Here is a 25,912-nt window from a genome sequence, read left to right as displayed (position 1 = left end):
TCTATTTTATTTTGGGGGGGGATTTTGAAAAAGATATTACAGTTATTTTAAAGTCCCTTTTCGATGACTCCAGTATCTGAAGCACTTGCCAGTCTTTTTCTCTAATCCAGTTTTTCTCTTATTTTCTAGTAATTTGTCCTGATTTTTATCCTGTCTCTTAATTTTGTATAGTATCATGGATGACAAATTGTAGAGAATTTAGTAGATGTTACATTTCTTCAGATAGGGTTACACATTTTTTTTTTTGGCAGGCAGATAGAGCACCAGTGATTACTTTTACTCTTTTGAAGTTTTGTTTTTTGCTTTTCTAGGTATAGTAGCTTTTAATTTTGCACTAATTACTAGGTCATGGCTCTTCTGGGGTCTTAAAGTCTGGGGTATTTACCAAGACCCTTCTACTTGGCTGGGAGCCGAATTACAATTCGTGTCTCCTGAGCACCGTGAGGCTGATGAAATCGATATTCAGCTCTTTAATCTCCCAGTTGATCAGTTGATATTTTCCCCTTCCTTCCTTCCTTCCTTCCTTCCTTCCTTCCTTCCTTCCTTCCTTCCTTCCTTCTTTCCTTCCTTGCTTGCTTGCTTGCTTGCTTTTCTTTCTTTTTGTGACAGGGTTTCACCATGTTGCCCAGGCTGGTCTCAAACTCCTGGGCTCAAGCAATCCACCTGCCTCAGCCTCCTAAAGTGCTGGGATTACAGGCATAAGCCACCACACTCCCAGCCCCAGTTGATATTTTCTTCCCTGTTTCTAGCATCTCACCTGTATTAGCCAGTGAGTTGAGGGAAATTTGTAGGTAGATTATGGCTTCTTCTCTGCAGTTTCATCTTCTCTGGAATTTTGTTTCTGAAATCCCACCTCCTCCAGCAGCCCTCAATTCTGACCTCTTTTTTTCTTTAGCCCAGTAAAACTGCTGATTTCTGTGTGGGCTCTATTTACCCATGCTGTGATATGGAAAATCTCCTTAGGGAAAAAGCAGAGGTGAATGTGAAGCTTCTTCTGGTGCTTCTTCTCTATTAAAGATTGTAGCCCTTTAAGTCCTGCTTGTATTGGTTGCTCTCCAGTCTTTTATAGTTTTATGTTTTATACACACACACACACACACACACACACACACACACACACACACACATATATGTAGAATTTTTTGAGACAGGGTCTCAAGCTGTTGCCCAGGCTGGAGTGCAGTGGCACGATCTCAGCTCACTGCAGCCTCAACTTCCCGGGCTCAAATGATCCTGCCACCTCAGCCTCCCAAGTAGCTGGGACTACCAGCATGCACTACCATGCTTGGCTAACTTTTTAACCTTTTTGTAGAGAAGAGGTCTTACAATGTTGCCTAGACTGGTCTTGAACACCTGGGCATAAGTGATCCTCCTGCTTCTGCCTCCCAAAGTGTTGTTATTACAGGTGTGAGCCACCATGCCTGGCCCTGATACACTTTTACATAGCTTTTATAGTTGCTTTTGGCAGGAGAATTAATCTAATACAAGCTGCTTTGTATCCATGGCTTAAGTTGTAAGTTCTCAGTCTTTTATAATTTATCACTATTTCCCCATCTAGGGCTATCAGGAAAGATAACTTGTACTCCAGAAACCCTCTGCAGAAATCTGTTCTCACAACATGAAGGACTTAAGCAATTAATATGTGAAGAAATGGGCTCTGTCAGTAAGGGCTCACTGATCTTCTCTAGGAGCTGGTCTCTGGAGCTGGGCTTGCAAGAGAACCACAAAGTCCTCTGTGATGCTCTTCTGATTTCCCAGGACAAGCCTCCAGTCCTATACACCTTCCACATGGTACAGGATGAGGAGTTTAAAAGCTATTCTACACAAACTGCCCAAATTTTAAAACAGAAGCTGGCAAAAATTGGTGGTTACACTAAAAAAGTGTGTGTCATGACAAAGATCTTCTACCTGAGCTCTGAAGGCAAGACAAGCTGCCAGTATGATTTAAACTCGCAAGTAATTTACCCTGAATCCTACTATTGGACAACAGCTCAAACAATGAAAGACTTGGAAAAGGCCCTTTCAAATATCTTACCTAAGGAGAATCAAATCTTTTTGTTTGTTTGTTTGTTTTGTTTTTGTTTGTTCATTTGTTTGTTTTTTCTTGAGATGAGTCTCGCTCTGTCACCCAGACTGGAGTGTAGTGGCATGATCTCGACTCACTGCAACCTCTGCCTCCTGGGTTCAAGCAATTCCCCACCTCAGCCTCCCGAGTAGCTGGGATTACAGGTGCCTGCCACCACGCAGGGCTAATTTTTTTTTTTTTTGTATTTTTAGTAGAGATGGGGTTTCACCATCTTGGCCAGGCTGGTCTTGAACTTTTGACCTCGTGATCCACCCGCCTCGGCCTCCCAAAATGCTAGGAGTACAGACATGAGCCACCGCTACTGGCTGGAGAATCAATTCTTTTACAGGCCAATTAGCCTTTGACATTTCCAGCGTCTCCCAGATAATCAGTGTAGATAAGGATGTTTAAATCTTGTCCAATGCTCACTTGAATCATGGAAGATGGACTGGGCTACAGAGATATTTTTCATTATATATTCAATAACATTCTCTAATTCTCTAAAAACATGTCTTTGAAAACTTTGCAAGTTAAGCAACTTGACGTGATGTTGGAAAACTGGGATTAGCCTATGTTCACTTCTTCCTAAGTTCTTTATAGATATTCCTTAAGGGATATTAGGAAAATTAATTACCTACACATGTTTTGCCATACCAAGATGTCATTTGACTATAAAGGAAATATCAGACATTCTTATCCAATGGACATGGAAAACATAGTTCTCTAACACCTTCTTGAAAACTACATTGCAATGAAATTCAGCCAATGGAAATATTACTCAAAATGGAGAACTTGTTGAGTTGGGTGGATCACTTGAGGTCAGGAGTTGAAGACCAGACTGGGCAACATGGTGAAACCCAGTCTCTACTAAAAATATAAAAATTAGCCAAGTGTGGTGGCACACACATGTAGTCCCAGCTACTCGGGAGGCTGAGGCATGAGAATTGCTTAAACCTAGGAAGTGGAGGTTGCAGTGAGCCAAGACCACACCACTGCACTCCAGCCTGGGCAAGAGAGCAAGACTCTGTCATCTCTATGCAAATAAACTAGAAAATCTAGAAGAAATGGATAAATTCCTGAACACATACGATCTCCCAAGACTGAGCCAGGGAGAAGTCAAATCCCTGAATAGATCAATAACAAGTTCTGAAGTTGAGGCAGTAATTAATAACCAAAAAAAGCCCAGGACCGGAGAGATTCACAGCTGAATTCTACCAGAGGTACAAAGAGGAGCTGGTACCATTTCTACTGAAACTATTCCAAACAATAAAAAAGGAAGGACTCCTGCCTAACTCATTTTATGAAGCCAGTATCATCCTGATACCAAAACCTGGTAGGGACACAATAAAAAAAGGAAAACTTCAGGCCAATATCCCTGATTAACATCATTGCAAAAATCATCAATAAAATACTGGCAAACTGAATCCAGTGGCACGTCAAAAAAGCTTATCCACCACGATCAAGTTGGCTTCATCCCTGGGATGCAAGGCTGATTCAACATACATAAATCAATAAACGTAATTCATCACATAAACGGAACCAATAACAAAAACCATATGATTATCTCAATAGATGCAGAAAAAGACTTTGACAAAATTCAACATCCCTTTATGTTAAAAACTCTCAATAAACTGGGTATTGATGAAACATATCTCAAAACAATAAGAGCTATTTATGACAAACCCACAGCCAATATCATACTGAATGGGCAAAAGCGGGAAGCATTCCCTTTGAAAACTGGCACAAGACAAGGATGCCCTCTCTCACCACTCCTATTCAACATAGTATTGGAAGTTCTGGCCAGGGCAATCAGGCAGGAGAAAGAAATAAATATATTCTAATAGGAAGAGAGGAAGTCAAATTGTCTTTATTTGTAGATGACATGATTTTATATCTAGAAAATCCCATCATCTCAGCCCCCAAATTCCTTAAGCTGATAAGCAAATTCAGCAAAGTCTCCAGATACAAAATCAATGTGCAAAAGTCACAAGCATTCCATTACACCAACAATAGACAAGCAGAGAGCCAAATCATGAGTGAACTCACATTCACAATCGCTAAAAACAGTCTAAAATACCTAGGAATATAGCTAACAAGGGATGTGAAGGACCTCTTCAAGGAGAACTACAAACCACTGCTCAAGGAAATAAGAGAAGACATAAACAAACGGAAAAACATTCTATCCTCATAAATAGGAAGAATCAATATCATGAAAATGGCCACATTGCCCAAAGCAATTTATAGATTCAATGTTATTCCCATCAAACTACCATTGACATTCCTCACAGAATTTCATATGGAATCAAATGAGAATTAAATGAAATTAAATTTCATATGGAATCAAAGAAGACCTTGTACAGCTAAGATAATCCTAAACAAAAAGAACAAAGCTGGAGGCATTATGCTACCTGACTTCAAACTACCCTACATGGCTACAGTAACCAAAACAGCATGGTACTGGTATAAAAAGAGACATATAGACCAATGGTACAGAACAGAGACCTCAGAAATAACACCACACATCTATAACCATCTGATCTTCTACAAATCTGACAAAAACAAGCAATGGGGAAAGGATCTTCTATTCAATAAATGGTGCTGGGAGAACTGGCTAGCCATATGCAAAAAACTGAAACTGGATCCCTTCCTTACACCTTATACAAAAATTAACCCAAGATGGACTAAAGACTCAAACCGAAAACTGAAACTGGATCCCTTCCTTATACCTTATACAAAAATTAACTCAAGATATATTAAAGACTTAAGTGTAAAACTCAAAACCATAAAAACTCTAGAAGAAAACCTAGGCAATACCATTCAGGACATGGGCATGGGCAAAGACTTCATGACAAAAACACCAAAAGCAATTGCAACAAAAGCCAAAATTGACAAATGGGATCTAATTAAACTAAAGAGCTTCTGTAGAGGGAAAGAAACCACCATCAGAGTGAACAGACAACCTACAGAATGGAAGAAAATTTTTGCAATCTACCCATCTGACAAAGGTCTAATATCCAGAATGTATAAGGAACTTAAACAAATTTACAAGGAAAAAACAACCCCATTAAAAAGTGGATAAAAGATATGAATAGACATTTCTCAAAAGAAGACATTTATACAGCCAATAAACATATGAAAAAAAACTCAACATCACTTATCTTTAGAGAAATGCAAATCAAAACCACAATGAGATACCATCTCACGCAAGTCAAATGGTGATTATCAAAAAGTCAAGATAAAAGATTATTAAAAACTTTTAAATAATCTTTTATTAAAAGATTATTGAAAAGTCTCCACAGCATGGAGAGGCTGTGGAGAAATAGGAATGCTTTTACACTGTTGGTGGGAATGTAAATTAGTTCAACTATTGTGGAAGACAGTGTGGCGATTCCTCAAGGATCTAGAACCAGAAATATCATTTGACCCAGCAATCCCATTACTGGGTATATACCCAAAGGAATATAAATCATTCTACTATAAAGATACATGCAGGCCAGGCGCTGTGGCTCATGCCTGTAATCCCAGCACTTTGGGAGGCTGAGGCTGGTGGATCACCTGAGGCCAGGAGTTTGAGACCAGCCTGGCCAACATGGTGAAACCCCATCTCTACTAAAAATACAATAATTAGCCGAGCGTGGTGGTAGGCGTCTGTAATCCCAGCTACTTGGGAGGCTGAGACATGAGAATTGCTTGAACCTGGGAGGCACAGGTTGCAGTGAGCCGAGATCATGCCACTGTGCACCAGCCTGGGTGACAAGAGCAAAATTCTGTCTCAAAAAAAAAAAAAAGACACATGCACACGAATGTTTATTGCAGCACTATTTACAATAGCAAAGGCATGGAACCAACTCAAATGCCCATCAATGATAGACTGGATAAAGAAAATGTGGTACATATACACCATGGAATACTATGCAGCCACAAAAAGGAATGAGATAATGACATTTGCAGGGACATGGATGAAGCTGGAAGCCGTCATCCTCAGCAAACTAACATGGGAACAGAAAATCCAACATTACATGTTCTCACTCATAAGTGGGAGTTGAACAATGAGAACACATGGACACAGGGAAAGGATTAACACACACCAGGGCCTGTTGGGGGTGGAGAAAGTGAGGGGAGGGAACCCAGAGGATGGGTCAATAGGTGCAGCAAACTACCATGGCACACGTATACCTATGTAACAAACCTGCACATTCTGCACGTGTATCCCAGAACTTAAAGTAAAATAAAAATTAAAAAAAAAAGAACTTAAAACAGTGGGAGCATGTTCACACTCTTGGAGTCTTTCCAGCCCTGAACCTTAGGCAGCCTGTATCAGCTGCTGGTGATAGGTGACCTGGGCTTGGGGAAGACCACCATCATCAAACAGTGAGTGCACCAGAACTCCTCCTGGCTGGCACCCTGAAGCCACCATTGTGTGAACTGTGCATTCAAGGTGCTACACTGGGACCCAGAGGCCTTGGCACACCTACAGCTGTGGAACATTGCAATGAGGAAAGATTGGGAAAATGACAAGAGCCTGTTATCTGGAACTTACAGGTGCATTTATTGTCTCCAGTATCACCAGGCCAGCCCCATTTGAAGCAGAGCTAAAGTGGAAAAATGATTTGGACTAAATGTTAACTCATGGCAGACCAATTTCTGTGGTTCTGTTGGCCAAGAAATATGACCATGGAAGGATAAACGCAGGAGCAATAGCCTCAAGATGGGCCAGATCTACATGGAACATAGTTTTCCAGTAGGAAAATATAAACTTTGGTGAAACCTTCAGATGCCTGATAAAATATTATATTAAAATGTACTCTTGGAGTTTTGATTTATGGAGGTGACTGTCAACACAGATGGACTAGTGCCATTGAAAAAAGACTTTATTACTTACACTTCCAAGAGAAGGGGACATGCTCTGTCACGCAGGGTCACTGGTAAAGCATCCAGTTGGTTAAGGAGAGAGGAGCAGAAGTGAGGGGAAAATCTAATTCAGAACTTTTAGGGTTTCTGTGGGAAAGGTCCAGTTGGGCAGGGGAAACAGCTTAGGACTCGATAGTTTGAATAATTTTGATGGGCTTTGGGGCCTAGGGATGGTCCCTAGTTGTCTGTTACATGGCCCTGGGTTTATGTAGGGTAGGGAAAATATTGGCTCGATGTGTAAGTAGCTTAGAGTATGAGCTCTGGATCACAGCGGGGATGTAAAGAATGTTGGCCATTAGTTTGGCCCTGTGATTAATGGATGCCAAATAGACAAATACAGAACCTAGGAAAACACAGTAAGACCCATTGCCCCTGGGCCTATTTGGCATCATTGTAAGAAACCTGGGGTGGTAATAGTGGACTTATTTAAAGAATGGGGTACAAGTTGCCCTAAATAGCCTAGAAAATATTTTGTTTTAAGAGTAAGACAGAAGAACACATGTGGAAGTATGAAGAGCCCTTGTAGGCTGGTCCGTAACTGAGTTCTTCATTTGTACGTCATTAGTCAAGAAAGTAGATCTGAAATTTTTGGAGGTTTTTACTATTATCTTGGTGGAGTTTTAAAGTGAGTTAAAAGTTTGAAATACATACATATATATACATATATATATATATATATAACAGGTCCTGCAGTCAGGTTGTTGGGGGATAGGAACTAATACATTAATAATGTATGTGTAGATTAGCGTGTGTGTATAACCAAGGGGAAGGAGTGGTCATGGTCAGAGACACAGGGCAGGAAGTCACGGGGGAAAGCTTGAGGGGGTAGTAGGGGTAGGCACTGGGGAGTTAGTGGTCCTCTTCCCAGTGGGTTGAGGGATTGACTCAGGAGGCAACTGCCTCCAGGGAAAGGCAATACTATCCATTAATTTTTGTTATCTTTTTAGACACAGGGTCTTGCCCTTGTCACCCAGGCTGGAGTGCAGTGATGTGGTCATAGCTCATTGCAGCCTTGACCTCCTGACATCAAGAGATTCTCCTGCCTCAGACTCTTGAGTAGCTGGGACTACAGGTGTACACCACCATGCCCAGCTAACTTTTATATGTTTTGTAGAGACAGGGTTTCCCCATGTTGCCCAGGCTGGTTTGAACTCCTGGGATTAAGCAGTCCTGCCTCAGCCTCCCAAAGTGCTGGAATTATAGGCATGAGTCACTGTGCTTGGCCCTCCATTAATTTTTAGAATGGCATAGGTAGTGGTAACTACCATTAAATTTTCCTTCAGGCATAGGAGTGTGGGGTGTATGTTTTGGCAGAGAGCAAGGAGTATGCCAGGATGATAGGCTGAGCGGACAGCACACTCAGAAACATAATAGAATCCCTGATATCAAAGGAAAAAAGGCCAAATGTTCTGTGTGCAGTTTGTGCCTGAGAAGAGACAGTCCATGGGTGTCACTGGGGTGAAGGTTTTTGTGTCTAGGGTGACACCATGTCTAGTGCAGGGGTAAATTCATCTCTGATGGTAAGCTGGATCGATGTCATCTGAGGCAGCATAATCTCCAGCAGTGAGTGCCTATCCAGGAAAATGTCATCTAGGATATGGGTCTTGAGTATTTAAGTAAATACAGACTCAGGTTGATGTGGTCTTAGAATTTGCCATGATTGATTAAAACAATCGCTTGTATGGAGGGTTGGTGCCTCCAGATGGTAAAACAACAAAAGCACCCACACCAGTAGTAAGATCAGCAGGCTGAGCATGGCAGCTCATGCCTGTAATCCCAGCACTTTGGGAGGCCAAGACAGGTGGATTGCTTGAGCTCAGGCATTCAAGACCAGCCTGGGCAACATGGTAAAACCCTGTCTCTGCAAAAAACATAAAAAATTAGCTGGGTGTGGTGGTGTGTGCCTGTGGTCGCAGCTACTCAGGAGGCTGAGGTGAGAGGATTGCCTGAACCCAGGAAGTAGAGTGGGGAGTGAATCGTGATCATGCCACTGCACTCCAGCCTGGGTAACAGAGTGAGACCTTGTCTCAGACCAAAACAAAAAGCAAAAACGAACAAACAAAACAAAAAAGATAAACAGAAAACCGAATGGTGTGCAGCTGCATTTGACAGAGTTTTGGTTTTTGCTTGCTTGCTTGCTTCATGGTTGAAGTTTAGGCTCAAACGGGTCCCATATCAGATAAGCAGCTGCCTAGCCCATTGGACAATCACTATTAATTGGTCCCCAAAGAATATACACACCTGCTGTGGCCTCCTGATGGGAGGGGTTTGATATTGAAAATCCATAAAAATAGGTTAAGGCCTGGGGCAAGATAAAGATCCATTGAGAGGTCCATTTGTTGGACTGGAACTTTAAAAGAAGTTGTTTGGGGAGACTCTTATGTATCTCAGTTAAACTGGCTATTTGGGACCTATTAGGGTCATGAAAGTTTTATTGAATGCCTGTTTCGGGAGCACATTCAGTGTGTATTTTGCAGTGTGAGATGTGTGCCTTTGTTATTACCTTGGTAATTGTAAGGCCTCATATGGTGGCCTTAATATACACAGACACGTGATTTTGGGTATCTAAGAGGAAAGAGGTTCTTAGTGTTCCTTAATCTGAAAGGGACAATTCATTAGGCAATGGTTCAATTGTTCATAAGGAATTTGGAGATGGGGCCATTTGTTGGCCAGGGCATCCAACATTCAGTAATATTCCACCTAGCTCTATCACGTATGGTGGTTGGCAGTGCCATTCATATAGTCTGTGAACTTCTATTGCTGTTCACTCAGTCAATCCAAAGGAGCTTTCCAGGTAGCCAAGGGGTCTGGGGGAGAGGTGACCTCCTCCAGCACTATGGCATCTGTCAAGGGACCAAGGACAGGGGACGTCACTCCCTTCTGCGTGTGAATATGCTAGAGAGCCCAGGACTTGGTAGCCTCCTTGAGACAGATTAGAGACAAACCTGGGCCCTCTGAGAGGCTGAGCTTGCAGGGTGCTGTTTCCATGACCGAAAGCATAACAGGTAGCCAGGTATGGAGGGTCACAGACTCAGAATCTGTGAGAGCCTCTATGTCCAGGAGAGCCCAGTATGGAGCTAGTCATTTGTGGTTTTAATGGCGTATAGCATGAGGCTGAGAGCCCTCAGGCAATTCGTAGCCATCATGGGTGGTCTAGACTTTAGAAGGCATGAGTAGAGCTTGTTAAAGTCTCTTCAGTAAAGGAATCAATGCAGGCACCAATGGGTCTGTCTGTTGGTATTAATTTGGATAGCTTTTACAGCCTTTTTGTTTGAGGCTACTACATTTAAAGTGGGTTCATTTGTAAGTTACAGCATCAATGAGATTAAGTAAAACTTGTAAGTGAAGAAAATTTTGCCATGAAAACCCAAAAAGGATGAAAAGATGTTGGACTCTTATGTCCATGTGAGTAGATTAGGTGACATCTCCTTGGAGGAGGTTATTAATGTAATATCATATCTGTGCTCCCAGAGGAAGGTGCATGCACTTAAGATCTTGTCTGTCCCCGTCTCTTTAAAAAGAAGGCCATCTGAAAAGGCTATATACTGTATGATTCCAACTATATGACATTCTGTAAAAGGCAAGATTATGGAGACAGTAAAATGATCGGTGGTTTCCAAGGATTAAGGGAGTGGGAGGAATGAATAGTTGAACCACAGAGGATTCTTAAGGCAATGAAAATCCTGTGTTTGATACTATATAGTGGATATATGTCATTATACATTTGTCTGAACCCATAGAATGTACAAGAAGAATGAACGCTAATGTAAAAGTCCCAATGGATTTTGACTGATTATGATGTATTAATTTAGATTAATCATTTGTAACAAATGTACCACACTAATGGGAGACGTTGCTAATGGGGGAGGCTATGCATGAGTGCGGGCAGTGGGTATACGGAAAATCTTTGTACTTTCCGCTCAATTTTGCTGTGAATCTGCTCTAGAAAAATTAAGTATTAAAAACGATCTTGTCTGTAAGATGTGTGCATGATGGCAAAATTGTGAAGGTACTGAGGTGTAGCCTGCAAGAGGTATATTGTGTCTCTTCAGCAGTGGAGACAAACTACAGTGGAGTCTGTTGAAATAGGCACAGAATTGAACATATTGAACATATTAGCCAAGTCTGTAAGAACAGAATATTTAGCAGTTATTGATTGGATAGAGTTAGTAATGTTAATCATATTAGATACTGGCTATGAGGCCCTAGTCGATAAGACCACAGCATTAACGTTGTAGTCCTCCACCGTGAGGTGCCTGCTGCTTATTATTTTCCAGGTTTAAGAACAGGCAACACTGGGCTGTTAAATGGACAAGCAGCAGGGAATAATTATCTCCTTTATCCCTTTTATGTTATATAAATGAGATTTTATGTAACATTTATATGTTATATAAATGAGGTTTTTTATAACATAAAACCTCATTTTATGTTATATAAATGAGGTTTTATGTAACAACTTTCAATCCTTCAAGGGCCTATTTTAACTTACATTGAACCATATTAACTATTTTAATGGGACTTATATAATCCTATTTTATCAAGCCAATTTTTGAGTGCCAAAAATTTAATTTTAATTTATTATTTATTGTGACATGGAGTCTATGTTCAATATGAGATACTTTAAGGCACTGAGTACAACAACGATGAGCAATTCAATCAAGATATAAAATAAGGCATAGCTATTTTTAAAAAGCTATTAGCTACCTTTTAAAATTATATGGGGTATAATGTTTAAATGTTGGAATCTCAGGCATAATTTGAGTATTTATTAAGTCCACGAGGTTTCTCAATTGGTGCATTTTGGCAAATGTTAAAGTTCATTTAGAGCTTTCAGTTCTGGCCAGTGGTGGTGGCTCACGTCTGTAATCCCAGCACTTTGGGAGGCCGAGACAGGCGGATCACTTGAGGCCAGGAGTTCAAGACCAGCCTGGCCAACATATAGTGAAACCTCGTCTCTACTAAAGAATATGAAAATTAGCTGGATGTGGTGGTGTGCTCCTGTAGTCCCAGTTACTTGGGAAGCTGAGGCAGGAGAATCACTTGAACCTGGGATGGGAGGCGGGGGTTGCAGTGAGCCAGGATCGCACCACTGCACTCCAGCCTGGGTGACAGAGCAAGATTCTATCTCTAAAAAAAAAACAAAAAACAAGAAACCTTACAGTTCTAAACCCAATCACAACCTTATCTACCTTTTTGTTATATAAATTCTTTGGTATATAAATTTTGGATTTCCAATTGGGTGAAATTATGGATGTTTGTTTTAATTTAGACATACTTTTGATATCTATATCTATGTACATGTACAATCTATTCATTATGTCTATATTAACCTAAATGCTCATCAGTGACAGATTAGATAAAGAAAATGTGGTACATATACACCATGGACTACTACGCAGCCATAAAAAAGAACAAGATCATGTCTTTTGTGGGAACATGGATGGAACTGGAGGCCATTACCCTTAGCAAACTAACTTAAGAACAGAAAACCAAGTCCGGCATCTTCTCACTGAAAAATGGGAGCTAAACGAAAGAACTTATGAACACAAAGAAGGAAACAACAGACACTGGGGTCTATTTGACGGGGGGAGGGTGAGAGGAGGGAGAGGAGCAGAAAAGTTAACTATTGGGTATGGGCTTAATACCTGGGTGATGAAATAATATGTATAACAAAACCCCATGACACATGTTTACCTGTGTAATGAGCCTTCACATGTGCCCCCAAACCTAAAATAAAAATTAACAAAAATTATATCTACATATAATTCAGTTGGTTATTTTTTTCTCTCCCTGTGCTGTAGTTTGGATGTTTGGTCCCCTCCAAACCTCATGTTGAAATTTGATCCTCCGTGTTAGAGAGGGAGCCCAGTGGAAGGTGTTTGGGTCATGGGGGAGGATGTCTCATGAATAGATTAATGCCCTTTCTTGGGGGTGAGTTCTGACTTTATTAGTTCCCATAAGAGTTGGTTGTTAGAAAGACCCTGGCACCTCTCCCTACTCTTGTTTCCTCTCTTGCCTTGTGATCTCTGCACACACTGGCTTCTCTTTGCCTCCTGCCATGAGTGGAAGCCACCTGAAGACATAACCGGATGCAGATGCCCAATCTTGAACTTTCCTAGACATCAAAATTGTGAGCCAAATGCATCCTTTTTCCTTATAAATTACACAGCCTCAGGAATTCCTTATAACACAAAATAGACTAAGGCACCCTGAATTCAGGTTTTTTTTTTTCTATTCCTCTCCCTTATGCTGTTACAAGAAAAACTGGGACTGCAACATACTCCCAAACTGAGAAGGAGCCAAGAAACCAAAGAATGGCTCAGACAAATCTGGGTTTGTGAGTAGATGAATTTATCAGGACTTACATACAGGGTATTCCTGGTGGCAGCAGGATAGCTCCAGAGATCTGCCCCATCACCCAGCCCTAAGCTTCTTTTAAGCGAATATTCTGGCTCTTTGCCTACTGTTTGCAATGAGACTGTTTTCCTTGGTGTGTTCCCAGACACATTCTGGGATATTTGGGTTCTCAGGGACACCTGCTCCTCAAGTGGGCATCATGGCCTTTGCTCAGTGCTCAATCTTCAGGGTGCAAGCAGCAGATATAAACCCTTAAGTAACCTGGTCGGGGATCCGTCACACTACACCCCCCAGATTTAGGCTGTTTTAGTTTCTATCTCCGACTGATAAGAGGAAAGAATGGAGGAGAAAGGGACACAGTGCTTCTTGGCAGTAGCCTTTCCCTGGACAAGCCCCAAAAGTCCCCTTTCTCCCACTTTTTCATTAAACAAAATATTTTAGAGTGGCTTGTATCTCTAGGTTAAAATTTTCCTTCTCTCTTTCACTCCTTTTGGTCTCCTTTGTCCCAATCATTTTTTTCCTCTTTTGTACTCTTGGATATTTACCTGATAACTCAGGTAAACACAGATTCAAGGAACTAAGCAAATCCCAAACAAGATAAACCCAAAGAAAATTGTGCCAAGACAAATTTTAATTAAATTTCTGAAAACTAAGGACATAAAATATATTTAAAGCAGCCAGTGAAAACACCTTCTTTATGGAGAATAACAATTTGAATGACAGTGGAATCATGGAGAATGGAAGAAAGTGTCATAACATTTTTCAAGTACTGAATAAAAAGAACTCTCAACTCAGAATCCTATGCACAGAGAATGTATTCTTTAGGAATGAAAGGAAAACCAAGGCATTCTCCAATGAAGGAAAAATAAGAGAATTCATTGCCATCACCAAAAGACCTACTCTAACAGAACTGCTAAAAGAAGTTATCTAAACAGAGAGGCAATGAAAAAAAAAAGGAGTTATGGAACATCAGAAAAGAAGAAAGAACATGATAAGTAAAAATATAGGTAAATGCAATAGGCTTTCTTTCTCTGCTTGAGTCTTCTAAATTATGTTTGACAGTTGAAGTAAAAATTACAACATTCTCTGATGTGGTTCTACATGTTTGTAGAGGAAATATTTTATACAATTTTATTATAAACAAAGAAAGGTGGTTAAAGGGACATGACTGGAGGTAAAATTTCTATATTTCACTAGAACTAGTAAAATGATGACACCAGTTCACTGTGAAAAATTATGTATATATAATGTAATACCTACAGCAATTACTATAAAAGCTATACAACGAGATACACTAAAAACATGATAGATAACTCAGAATTCTGCCCAATATTCATAACCCATAGGAAGGCAGGGAAAAGAAAAAAATATTAAGAACACAGAGAAGAAATAGAAATCAAAAAATAAAATGGCACACTTAAGCCCAAACATATCAATAATTATATCATATATAAAGGGCCTAAATATACCAATTAAAGAACCATTTGGCACAGTGGATTAAAAATCATGACCCAGTGTATGCTGTCTATAAGGAACTCACTTCAAATGTATGAAAGTTGAAAATAAAATGATGGAAAAAGACATATCATGTAGGGCCAGGTATGGTGGCTCACACCTGTAATTCCAGAACTCTGGGAGGCCAAGGTGGTGGATCAGTTGAGGCCAAGAGTTCAAGACCAGCCTGGCCAACATGGTGAAACCTCATCTCTACTAAAAATATAAAAATTAGGTGGACTTGGTGGTGGGCGCCTGTAATCTCAGCTACTTGGGAGGCTGAGGTGGGAGAATCACTTGAACCTGGGATGCTGAGACTGCAGTGAGCCAAGATTGTGCCACTGCACTCCAGCCTGGGTGACAGAGCAAGGTTTCGTCTAAAAAAAAAAAAAGACATATTATGCAAACAAAGGAGAGCAGGTGTGGCTATACTAATATCAGATAAAGTAAAGAAAATTACCGGAGACACATAGGGACATTATTATAATGATGAAAAGATCAGTTAACCAAGAAGATATGGCCATCTAAATGTATGTATATCAAACAACAGAGCTGCAAAATATGTGACACAAAAAGTGATAGCACTGAAAGGAGAAATAGACTTTACAATTGTAGTTAGGGACGTCATCACCCTTGTACAATACCTCGTAGTACAAGTAGACCAAAAAATCTATAAGGCAGATTTGAGAGCAGCCTGCACAACACAGCAAGACCCCATCCTTAAAAAAAAGTTTTGGGTGGGCATGTTGGTGCATGTCTGTAGTTCTAGCTACTTGAGAGGCTGAAGTGGGAGGCTTGCTTGAGTCCAGGAAATGAGTTTGCAGTGAACTATGATCATGCCACTGCACTCCAGCCTATGTGACAGAGTGAGACCCCACCTTAAAGAAAAACTGCAAGGGTATAGAAGAACTTAACACCACCAGTCAACATGCTACTCAACAACAGCAAAACATATATTCTTCTCAAATGCCTATGGAACATATACCAAGACAGACCAGAACCTAAGCCATAAACCAAACCTAAACAAATGTTAAAGAACTGAAGTTATACTCAGAGTGTGTTCTATGACCAAAATGGAACCAAACTACAAATTAATGGCAGAAAGGTAACAGGAAAATTTCCAAACACTTAGAAAGTTAAAACATACTTCTAAGTAATCCATAGGTGGTGTGGTAATTCATCTACCTGGATTGTTTGAAAAAGCAGAGAAAAATGTTCAAAAAGGAAAAGGACTAGAAGGCTGGGAAAAAGGCTTATTTTATCTGACAGAGTTCATATTGTATTTGATTTTCATCAAGCCGCTGATGGTGTCCAGGAACAATAGAGACAAGAACAAGCAGGAAAAAATTTGGGTACAACAAAAAAGGCATTGGCCCAGTTTATTCTTCCAAAGCTGCTCGGAGTGGACTTAGGATGTGCGATCTTGTTTCTAATCTTGATGGCTTCTCTGAGATGTTTAAAGTTCCAGCTAAACAATACAAATCTATACATCCCATTTTGGAAACAGACATTGAAGGTGAATTACAAAATCTCAAGAAAATTCAAGAATTATTACAAACAAGTGGTAGAGAGTTTGGTGTAACTACTGGAAGGCAAAGAAGATGTGGCTGGTTGGACCTCGTTTTGCTCAAATATGCCCATATTATCAATGGATTTACTGTGCTGGAAGTTACCAAGTTGAATATTTTGGACATGTTTATGGAAATCAAAGTTGGAGTTGCTTACAAGTTGGATGGTCAAATCATACCTCCTATTCCAGCAAATCAAGAAGTCTTAAAGTTGAAGTTCAATATAAGACTCCACGAGGATGGAACACAGACATATCGAATGCAAGGGCCTTTAAAGAACTACCTGTTAATGCACAAAACTATGTTTGATTTATTGAAGATGAGCTTCAAATTCCAGTTAAATGGATTGGTGTTGGTAAATCCAGAGTCTATGATTCAACTCTTAATAATTGACAGTAAAGCAAGAAACACTCCTTGAGAGGGAGGGGAAAAGTCTTTCTTAAATATTTCATTTATGACCTGCAAATTCAAGAATAAAGAAAGTGAAGTGAGTTTTAGGCCCTACAGTTGTTTCCAGTCTTTTCAGATGGATACCTATTGTGGAGATTAACTTTGGCATATTCCAGTGTCAGCTTTCCTTAGCTGGCATAATTGCCAAATCATTTGTTGCTCCTGCTGCTCTCATGGTGCCACTTTTTTTTTTAATGTTTAGTAATAGTATAATTCATGTTTGAAATCTAAAGTAGAATTACTTTTAATGTAGTTTTTCTTCATTATTGTCATTGTGTGTTCTTAAGTTTTACCTCTGTTAGATGGTAAGAACAATTAATGCAGTTTTGCACAAATATATTTACATTCTGATCATTCAACTCTGTCGTTGTAATCTTTGTTGTTAGAAACAAATGATGAAAACATATGGGTTCTGTAAACTTTTGTAATGCTATCCCGTTCTGTTTAAATTGTGGACTGTTTATTTTCTGCTGAGACTATTGCAAAATTCGAAAGTCGGCAGCCTCAAAGATTGATGGTAGATAAGCCCACAAAAATGAGAAAGAATCCATGCAGAAACTCCAAAAACTTAAAAAGCCAGAGGGTCTCTTCTCCTCCAAATGATCACATTTTTCCAGCAAGAGCACAGAACTGAGCGGAGGCTATGCAAAGAAGCTAAGAAGCATGATAAAACATTGCAGGAGCTGGTGACTCTAGTAACCAGTTTAGAGAGGAACATAAATGACCTGGTGGAGCTGAAAACCACATGAGAACTTCACGATGCAATCACAGGTGTCAAGAACCACAGAGACTAAGTGGAGGAAAGAATCTCAGAGTTTGAAGACTATCCTTCTGAAATACGTCAGGCAAACAAGATCAGAGGAAAAAAGAAGTAAAAGGAATGAACAAAATCTCCAAGAAATATGGGATTATGTAAAAAGACCAAACCTACAACTGATTGGGGTACCTGAAAGAGGTGGGGAGAATGGAACCAAGTTGGAAAACATACTTTAGGATGTCACCCAGGAGAAGTTCCCCATCCTAGCAAGACAGGCCAACATTCAAATTCAAGAAATGCAGTGAACCCCCGTAAGATACTCCATGAGAAGATCATCCCCAAGACACAAAATCATTCAGATTCTCCAAAGTTGAAATGAAAGAAAAAATGTTAAGGGCAGCCAGAGAGAAATGCCCAGGTCACCTACAGAAAGAAGCCCATGAGACTAACAGCAGACCTCTCAACAGAAACCCTACAAGCCAGAAGAGATTGGGGGCCAATATTCAACATTCTTAAGAAAAGAATTTCCAGCTCAGAATTTCATTTCCAGGCAAACTAAGTTTCATAAGTGAAGGAGAAATAAGATACTTTTTAGATAAACAAAAGCTGAGGGAATTCACAACCACCAGGCCTGCCTCCACAAGAGCTCCTGAAGGAAGCACTAAATATGGAAAGGAAAAACCATTACCAGCCACTGCAAAAACACACTGAAGTACTCAAACAAGTAACACTACGAAACAACCATATAAACAAGTCTGCAAAATAACTAGCTAGCATCATGATGATAGGATCAAATTCACACATAAGAATATTAACCTTAAATGTAAATGGGCTAAACGCCCCAATTAAAAGACACAGAATGGCAAGCTGGATAGAGTCAAGACTCATCGGTATGCTGTATTCAAGAGACCCAACTCATGTACAGACAAACATAGGCTCAAAATAAAAAGATGGAGGAAGATTTACCAAGCAGATGGAAAGCAGAAAAAAAGCAGGGGATGCAATCCTAGTCTCTGATAAAACAGACTTTAAACCAACAAAGATAAAAAAAGACAAAGAAGGCCATTACATAATGGTAAAGGGATCAATGTAACAAGAAGAGCTAACTATCCTAAGTATATATGCATCCAATACAGGAGCACCCAGATTCATAAAGCAAGTTCTTAGAGACCTGCAAAGAGACTTAGACACCCACACAATAATAGTAGGAGACTTTAGCACTCCACTGACGATATTAGACAGAACATTGAGACAGAAAATTAACAAAGATATTCAGGACTGGAACTCAGCTCTGGATCAAGAGGATCTAACAGATATCTACAGAACTCTCCATCCAAAAACAACAGAATATACATTCTTCTCATCACCACATGGCACTCACTCTAAAATTGATGACATAATTGGAAGTAAAACACTCCTCAGCAAGCGCAAAACAACTGAAATCATAACAGTCTCTCAGATCACAGCACAATCAAATTAGAACTCAAGATTAAGAAACTAATTTAAAAATCACACGCCTACATGGAAACTGAACAACCTGCTCCTGAATGACTCCTGAGTAAATAATGAAATTAAGGCAGGAATCAAGAAGTTCTTTGAAACTAATGAGAACAGAGAGATAAAATACCAGAATCTCTAGGATGCAGCTTGTATTAGAGTTCTCTTAGGGACAGCACTAATAGGGACAGAACTATTATATATAATATATATCTTATTATATATCCTAATATATATAACTCATATATATATATATGAGTTTATTAAGTATTAACTTTCACAATCACAGCATCCCACAATAGACTGTGTGCAAGTTGAGGAGCAAAGAGAGACAGTCGGAGTTCCCAAACTGAAGAATCTGAAGATGTAGGCTGGGAGGCTAGGCCTGTCTCTCCTTTTCACATTTTCCTGCCTGCTTTATATTCACTGGAAGCTGATTAGATTGTGCCCACCAGATTAAGGGTGGATCTGCCTTCCCCAGCCCACTGACTCAAATTTTAATCTCTTTTGGCAACACCCACACAGACACACCCAGGATTAATAATTTGTATCCCTCAATCCAATCAAGTTGACACTCAGTATTAACCATCACAAGTCCCCTCCTTGTCAACTTGAACCCATAAACATCTCCATTTGAGATTATACATAATCTTCAAATAAAAACAATAATGAAGTCATAATTATGCTTAGCATAATACAACTATCCTTTATACAACTAGAAATGCACCAATCCCTAACCCAAATACTATTACATAAAGTTAACAATACTTAAATGCTGATATGAAGTCAATAAATCTTATGTCACATGATAAAGGAAAAGGAAATAAAATGAAGATATTTTCTTAGTACAAGTGTATACACGCACAAACATGTTTTTAACAAAAGAAGGAGGAAATACTCGTGACAATTACAGTCTTCGTTTCTGCAGCTGGTCGTGGCCATAGCTGGTATTGATGACCACTTTCTTCTACTACCCACTCTGTATTCTCTTTGTCTTCAGCAGGCACCTCAGCAGGTCATGGTTTTTTTTTTTTTTTTTTTTTCTGGTGGAGGGACCCAAACCTTCATTCCTGAAGGGTCTGGACCATTTGTAGTCCTGCCTGGATTGGGCTGTCATAGTTTTCCATTGACCTTAATCACAGGGCATGGTAATACTAAGAGACTCCCTAGTGGATCTCCTGTATTCCCTGAGTACTCTTCCTTACCTCCATTGTGGAATGGTAGACTGATTTCATCTTGATAGTTTGGGACAATCACCCCAGCCAACACTGCAAGTCCCTTCTTAGTCTGACTCAAAGGTAGGAGGAGCCCAAAGTGTCCAGGTGGCAATCTTAACTTCCAGTTTAATGGAATCATTGTTGTGTCTCCTGGTGGCAGCATTCCTCACTCTGCAGCTAGGACCTCTAGGCCAGCATAACCTAATGTCGTGGGAACAGGAAGCAAAAATTTTGCTAGTGGATCACTAGGGGTGATGGTGAGTGATACCACTTCCACCTTCACCCCTCGATTCCTGGACCCGTGAATCCTGGCTATGGGAGAAACAGTACCATATATTGGATGCTGATTCAGAGCATACACAGCCTTTTGGAGAACTTTGCCCCAGTGCTGCAAAGTATCGTTACCTAGTTGGCATTTTAATTGTGATTTAAAAGGCCATTCCACTGTTTTATCAATCCAGCTGCTTCAGGACAATGGGGAACATGTTAAGACTAGTGAATTCCATGAGCATGAGCCCACTGCCACACTTCTTTAGCTGTAAAGTGAGTGCCTTGGTGAGAGGCAATGCTGTGTGGAATACTATGATGGTGGATAAGGCATTCCGTGGGTCCATCGATGGTAGTCTTGGCAGAAGCATTGCGTGCAGGATAGGCAAACCTATATCCGGAGTAAGTGTCTACTCCAGTGAGGACAAACCTCTGCCCTTTCCATGCTGGAAGAGGTCCAATATAATCAACTTGCCACCAGGTGGCTGGCTGATCACCCCAAGGAATGGTACCATATCGAGTGCTCAGTGTTGGTCTCTGCTGCTGGTAAATTGGACACTCAGCAGTGGCCATAGTCAGGTCAGCCTTGGTGAGTGAAGTCCATGTTGCTGAGCCCATGCATAACCTCCATCCCCGCCGCCATGGCAACTTTGGTTGCCCAGATCAATAAATTCAACCTGATCCAACTCTATGTTCCTTCCACCATTATCCCATACCCCTAATATCCATTCCCATGCCTGTTCTCCAGATTGCTGTTTATATAAATTAGGGAACTCAAACAGTTCTTTTTGAGTGTATTGCACCTCCTCATGGGTCACACTGTCAACCTCACCTCCAGGGGCCTGCTGGGACTTTAGTCTAGTTATAGGTCTAGAAGCAAACAGGGGTGTTGGGGTAGCTCCTGAGGAGAATCAACATTATTTTGCCTGGCAACTGCCTCAGGGGAGGCCATCACTGTTACCTCAGGCAGCACAGGGTTCATCTCCTCAGACGAAGGAGGAAAGGCTGATGGCAGCATGGGTCGAGGAGGGGGTGTTGCCACTACTTGGGATGGGGAAGCTCTTCCTTCTCCCAAAGTTCATCAGAGTTTACAAACTCAGTGTCCCCAGCTTCATCAGGGTCCTCCCACATTTCCCCATTCCAAGTTGCAGGGTCCCATTCTTTTCCAATCAATGCCCTCACTTTAACAGTAGACACCTGGCGAGGCTGTACATGCACCTTTTGTTGCAGGTCAGCCACTCACATAAGAGCTTGTGTCTGTTTTTCCACAATTTCAGCTCTTTCTCCACAGGAGATAAGGGTCTCACTCATGGCAATCTTAGCAGATTTGAGGCTCAGTATCTGCTTCTGAAGCCAGGAGACAGAATCCCTGAGCTCATCATTTTCTTTCATCACTTTGCCTACTGAACTTAGGAGCAACCAACCAGCATCATTATGTTCCTTGGTTCTCCACATATGGTCAAAGGTATTCTGTATAGAGTCACTAAACTCCTTGCCTCTCATGAGCAGTGAATCAGGAGTGCCAAATGCATTTATTTTGCACAACTGTCTAAACAGTTCATGTGAAGGACTATCAGTGTTCTCCATACTATTAGAAGTAGAGGCCGGGCGCGGTGGCTCACGCTTGTAATCCCAGCACTTTGGGAGGCCGAGGCGGGCGGATCATGAGGTCAGGAGATCGAGACCATGGTTAGCCGGGCGTGGTGGCGGGCGCCTGTAGTCCCAGCTACTCAGAGAGGCTGAGGCAGGAGAATGGCGTGAACCCGGGAGGGGGAGCTTGCAGTGAGCCGAGATTGCGCCACTGCACTCCAGCCTGGGCGACAGAGCGAGACTCCGTCCCAAAAAAAAAAAAAAAAAAAAAAAAAAAAAAAAAAAAAAAAAAAGAAGTAGAGTCCTTAGCATTTTTGGGTCTAATCCTAGTAAGCAGCCAACTCCAGAAACCCCTAAACCGATGAGAAAACCCTATCCTTAATATCTGTCCCTTTAGAACCACTCTTGGTACCAAAACTGTATTAGTCAGGGTTCTCTTAGAGGGACAGAACTAATAGGATAGAACTAATATATATATAAAGGGAAGTTTATTAAGTATTAACTTACAGTATCACAAGGTCTCACAATAGGCTGTCTGCAAGCTGAGGAGCAAGGAGAGCTAGTCCAAGTCCCAAAACTGAAGAACTTGGAGTCCGATGTTCAAGGGCAGGAAGCATCCAGAACAAGAGAAAGATGTAGGCTGGGAGGATAGGCCCGTCTCTCCTTTCACATTTTTCTGCCTGCTTTATATTCACTGAAAGCTGGTTAGAGTGTGCCCACTGGATTAATAGTGGATCTGCCTTACCCAGCCCACTGACTCAAAAGCAAATATCTTTTGGCAACACCCTCACAGACACACCCAGGATCAATACTTTGTATCCTTTAATCCAATTAAGTTGACACTCCGTATTAACCATCACAGCTATACATGGCTATTTATAGCAGTTCTATTCATAATTAACAAACCCAGGAAACAACCTGAATGTCTTTCAATGGGTTAATGGTTAAACAAAAAGTGGTACATCCAAATAATGGAATACCACTCAGCAATCAAAAGGAATGAAAAATTAACAGACACAGCGGGGAGGAAACTCAAAGATATTATGCAAAGAAGCTAATCCCAAATGGTTACATACTATTTGATTACAGTTATACACCATCCTGGAAAAGACAAAACTAGGGATAGAGAACAAATATGTGCTTTGCAGGGACTGGAATTTGGGGAAAGCATTAGTTTGTGTGAATGTGTGTGTGTGTGTATGTGTGTGTGTGTAGTGGTGGCTCTATTCTGTTTTGTGGTGGTTACATGATTCTAAACATGTATTAATAGAACTATACGTAAAAGGTAAATTCTACTGTACATGAAAAAGTAAATTCTGTATTTATGTAAAGACTAAAAAAGGCATGTGAATGTGAAATGTGAGCTGGGAAAAAGCAGGCATCTCATATAAGATAAAAAAAGAAAGTGAGTAACCTAATTTGTAAAGGCACAATTTCTACTTATGGAATCTGTACTTAAGAAGGGTTCCCACGTAATTGGTCAGGCCTTGGATATATTGGTTATATCACCACTGCCTAGTCATTTTCCAGCTCTCTGTAAGGAAGAGGTTTGTTAACACCCATAACAGAGTGGGAACATCATGGTTTTGCCTTTTTTTTTTTTTGGAAGACAGGGTCTTGCTCTGTTACCCAGGCTGGAGTGCAGTGGCGTGATCTCGGCTCACAGCAACCTCCAACTCCTGGGTTCAAGTGATCCTTCTGCCTCAGCCTCCCGAGTAGCTGGGACCACAGGTGTACACCACCATGCCTGGCTAATTTTTGTATTTTCGGTAGAGATGGGGCTTCACTATGTTTCCCAGCCTGGTCTCGAACTCTTGGACTCAAGTGATCAGCCCACCTTGACCCCCCCACAAAGTGCTGGGATTACAGGCATGAGCCGCTGCGCCTGGCCCCTATATTATCTTTAAAAATTTACTGATTTTGTTTTTTTGTATTTATGTTTTTAGTTTAGCAGAATAGATTCTGGAGGACAGGATGCAAATTAATATTTTTTCTCTAGGGATACCAGATATCTCAACACAATTTATAAAATAGTCTCTCCTTTCCCCACTTAACTGCAATGCCACTTCTGTCATAGATTTTTCCATCAATATGTGAGTTCTAGGCTCTGTCATTTATTCCATGCTCTATTTTTTCTAATTATTATTGCTATATAAGAAAATTTGATGTTTGCTCACAACATGCTTTTTCTTTTAAAGAGTGTTTTGGGTCTTATATGTAAATCTATAATCAGTATGTAATGTTCTAGGAAAATACTGCTAGGATTTAAAATGGAATCTCAATGGATCTACTCATCAATTTGGTGAGAATTATTATTATTTTTGTTTGTTTTTGAGATGGAGTTTCTCTCTTGTTGCCCAGGCTGGAGTGCAATGGCATGATTTTGGCTCACCGCAACCTCTGTCTCCTGGGTTCAAGCAATTCTCCTGCCTCAGCCTCTCAGCCTCCTGAGTAGCCAAGATTCCAGGCATGTGCCACCATGCCCAGCTAATTTTTTGTATTTTTAGTAGAGACGGGGTTTCTTCATGTTGGTCAGGCTGGTCTTGAACTCCTGACCTCAGGTGATCTGCCCGCCTCAGCCTCCCAAAGTGGTCTTTAATATATTGGGTTTTCCGATCCATGGACATGGTATATGATTTAACCTATTTATATATTTATTATTTTCCAATAAGGTTTTATAAACTTTCCCATGAACACCTTTCAGATGTTTTTTTAAAAATTTCCCAACACTCACAGTGGCTGCCTTATGCTCCCTCAAAGATCTCTTCCATTTGTTCTCCTAGCCTCAGGGGTGATGGCTCTTTTCCGTAGTTACCTCCATAATACCGTGGTGTTACTTTTTTGCCTTTTCCGTGATTGAGTTAAAAAGTCTTTATGTCTAGTGAATAGTTCTTCATTTTAAAACATCTCTGTTCAAAATAACTGGTCTTCTGACAGGACCCCGACTAACACAGAAACTGTTCTTTAAGGCGATCCCAGGAAACATATCCCCAAAGATGGAATTTTAGTATTGTTAGGTTGTGTCTTTAAGTACTAGTTCTTTCATTTAGCATTGTGCTGAAAGTCCTGGCCAATGCATCATACAAGAAAAGGAAACAAGAAAAGTATGCAGATTACAAAGGAAGAAATAAAGCTCCCATTATGCACATTTGATATTATTGTTCTCTTAGATGACCTAAAAGAACGTAGAGATTGATCGTGAAAATTAACTACAAAGTTTAGCAAAGTTGGTAAAAAAAAAAAAGCATACAAAGTCAATTGCATGTTTATGAAACAAAAACAGGTAAAAATAAAGTTTTTTTTTAAAAAACAACAAGAAAATAAGAGTCACAAGGAAAACTCCTTTGTTGACTTATAGTCTATATGATTTTGTTCCCTTTTTTTAGTGGCAGCTGTAGGGCTTACAATATGCACCTTCAACTTAATACAGTTAAATCATAGTATATGACTTCGTGTGTGATATAAGAACCTTAAAACAATACACACTCATTTTCCCCTTCCTTCCTTTGCGTTGCAATTATCACAGTTTTCATGTCTTCATTGTTATAAGCACCACAATACAGAGTTTTTTCTTTAAAGATCAATTATTTTATGAATATTTTTTAACAATGAAAAAGAGAATGTTTTTTAGTTACCTATGCGTTTATTATCTTCCATGCTCCTCATTCTTTTGTGTAGATCTGAGTTTCATTCTGGTATCATTTTCCTTCAATATGAAGAACTTTGTTAAGCCGGGCGC

At 40.3% G+C, this 25,912-nt stretch overlaps 2 protein-coding genes across 2 annotated transcripts in view; both read left to right on the top strand.

Moving 5' to 3' along the window:
* Positions 1-5,106, top strand: part of SLFN12L (schlafen family member 12 like) — a 32,050-nt gene extending 26,944 nt beyond the window's left edge. The window contains 1 exon segment of the mRNA XM_055255852.2: positions 1,559-5,106. Within this exon segment, the coding sequence (XP_055111827.2) occupies positions 1,559-2,217 (659 nt within the window). The 3' untranslated portion in view covers positions 2,218-5,106.
* Positions 1-25,912, top strand: part of SLFN13 (schlafen family member 13) — a 64,755-nt gene that overhangs the window by 26,921 nt on the left and 11,922 nt on the right. The gene's annotated exons all lie outside the window — the stretch shown is intronic.

The sequence above is a fragment of the Symphalangus syndactylus genome, chromosome 20 (assembly GCF_028878055.3).
Source record: "Symphalangus syndactylus isolate Jambi chromosome 20, NHGRI_mSymSyn1-v2.1_pri, whole genome shotgun sequence".
NCBI classification, from domain to species: Eukaryota; Metazoa; Chordata; class Mammalia; order Primates; family Hylobatidae; genus Symphalangus; species Symphalangus syndactylus.
This window is presented reverse-complemented; position numbering and strand designations above follow the sequence as displayed.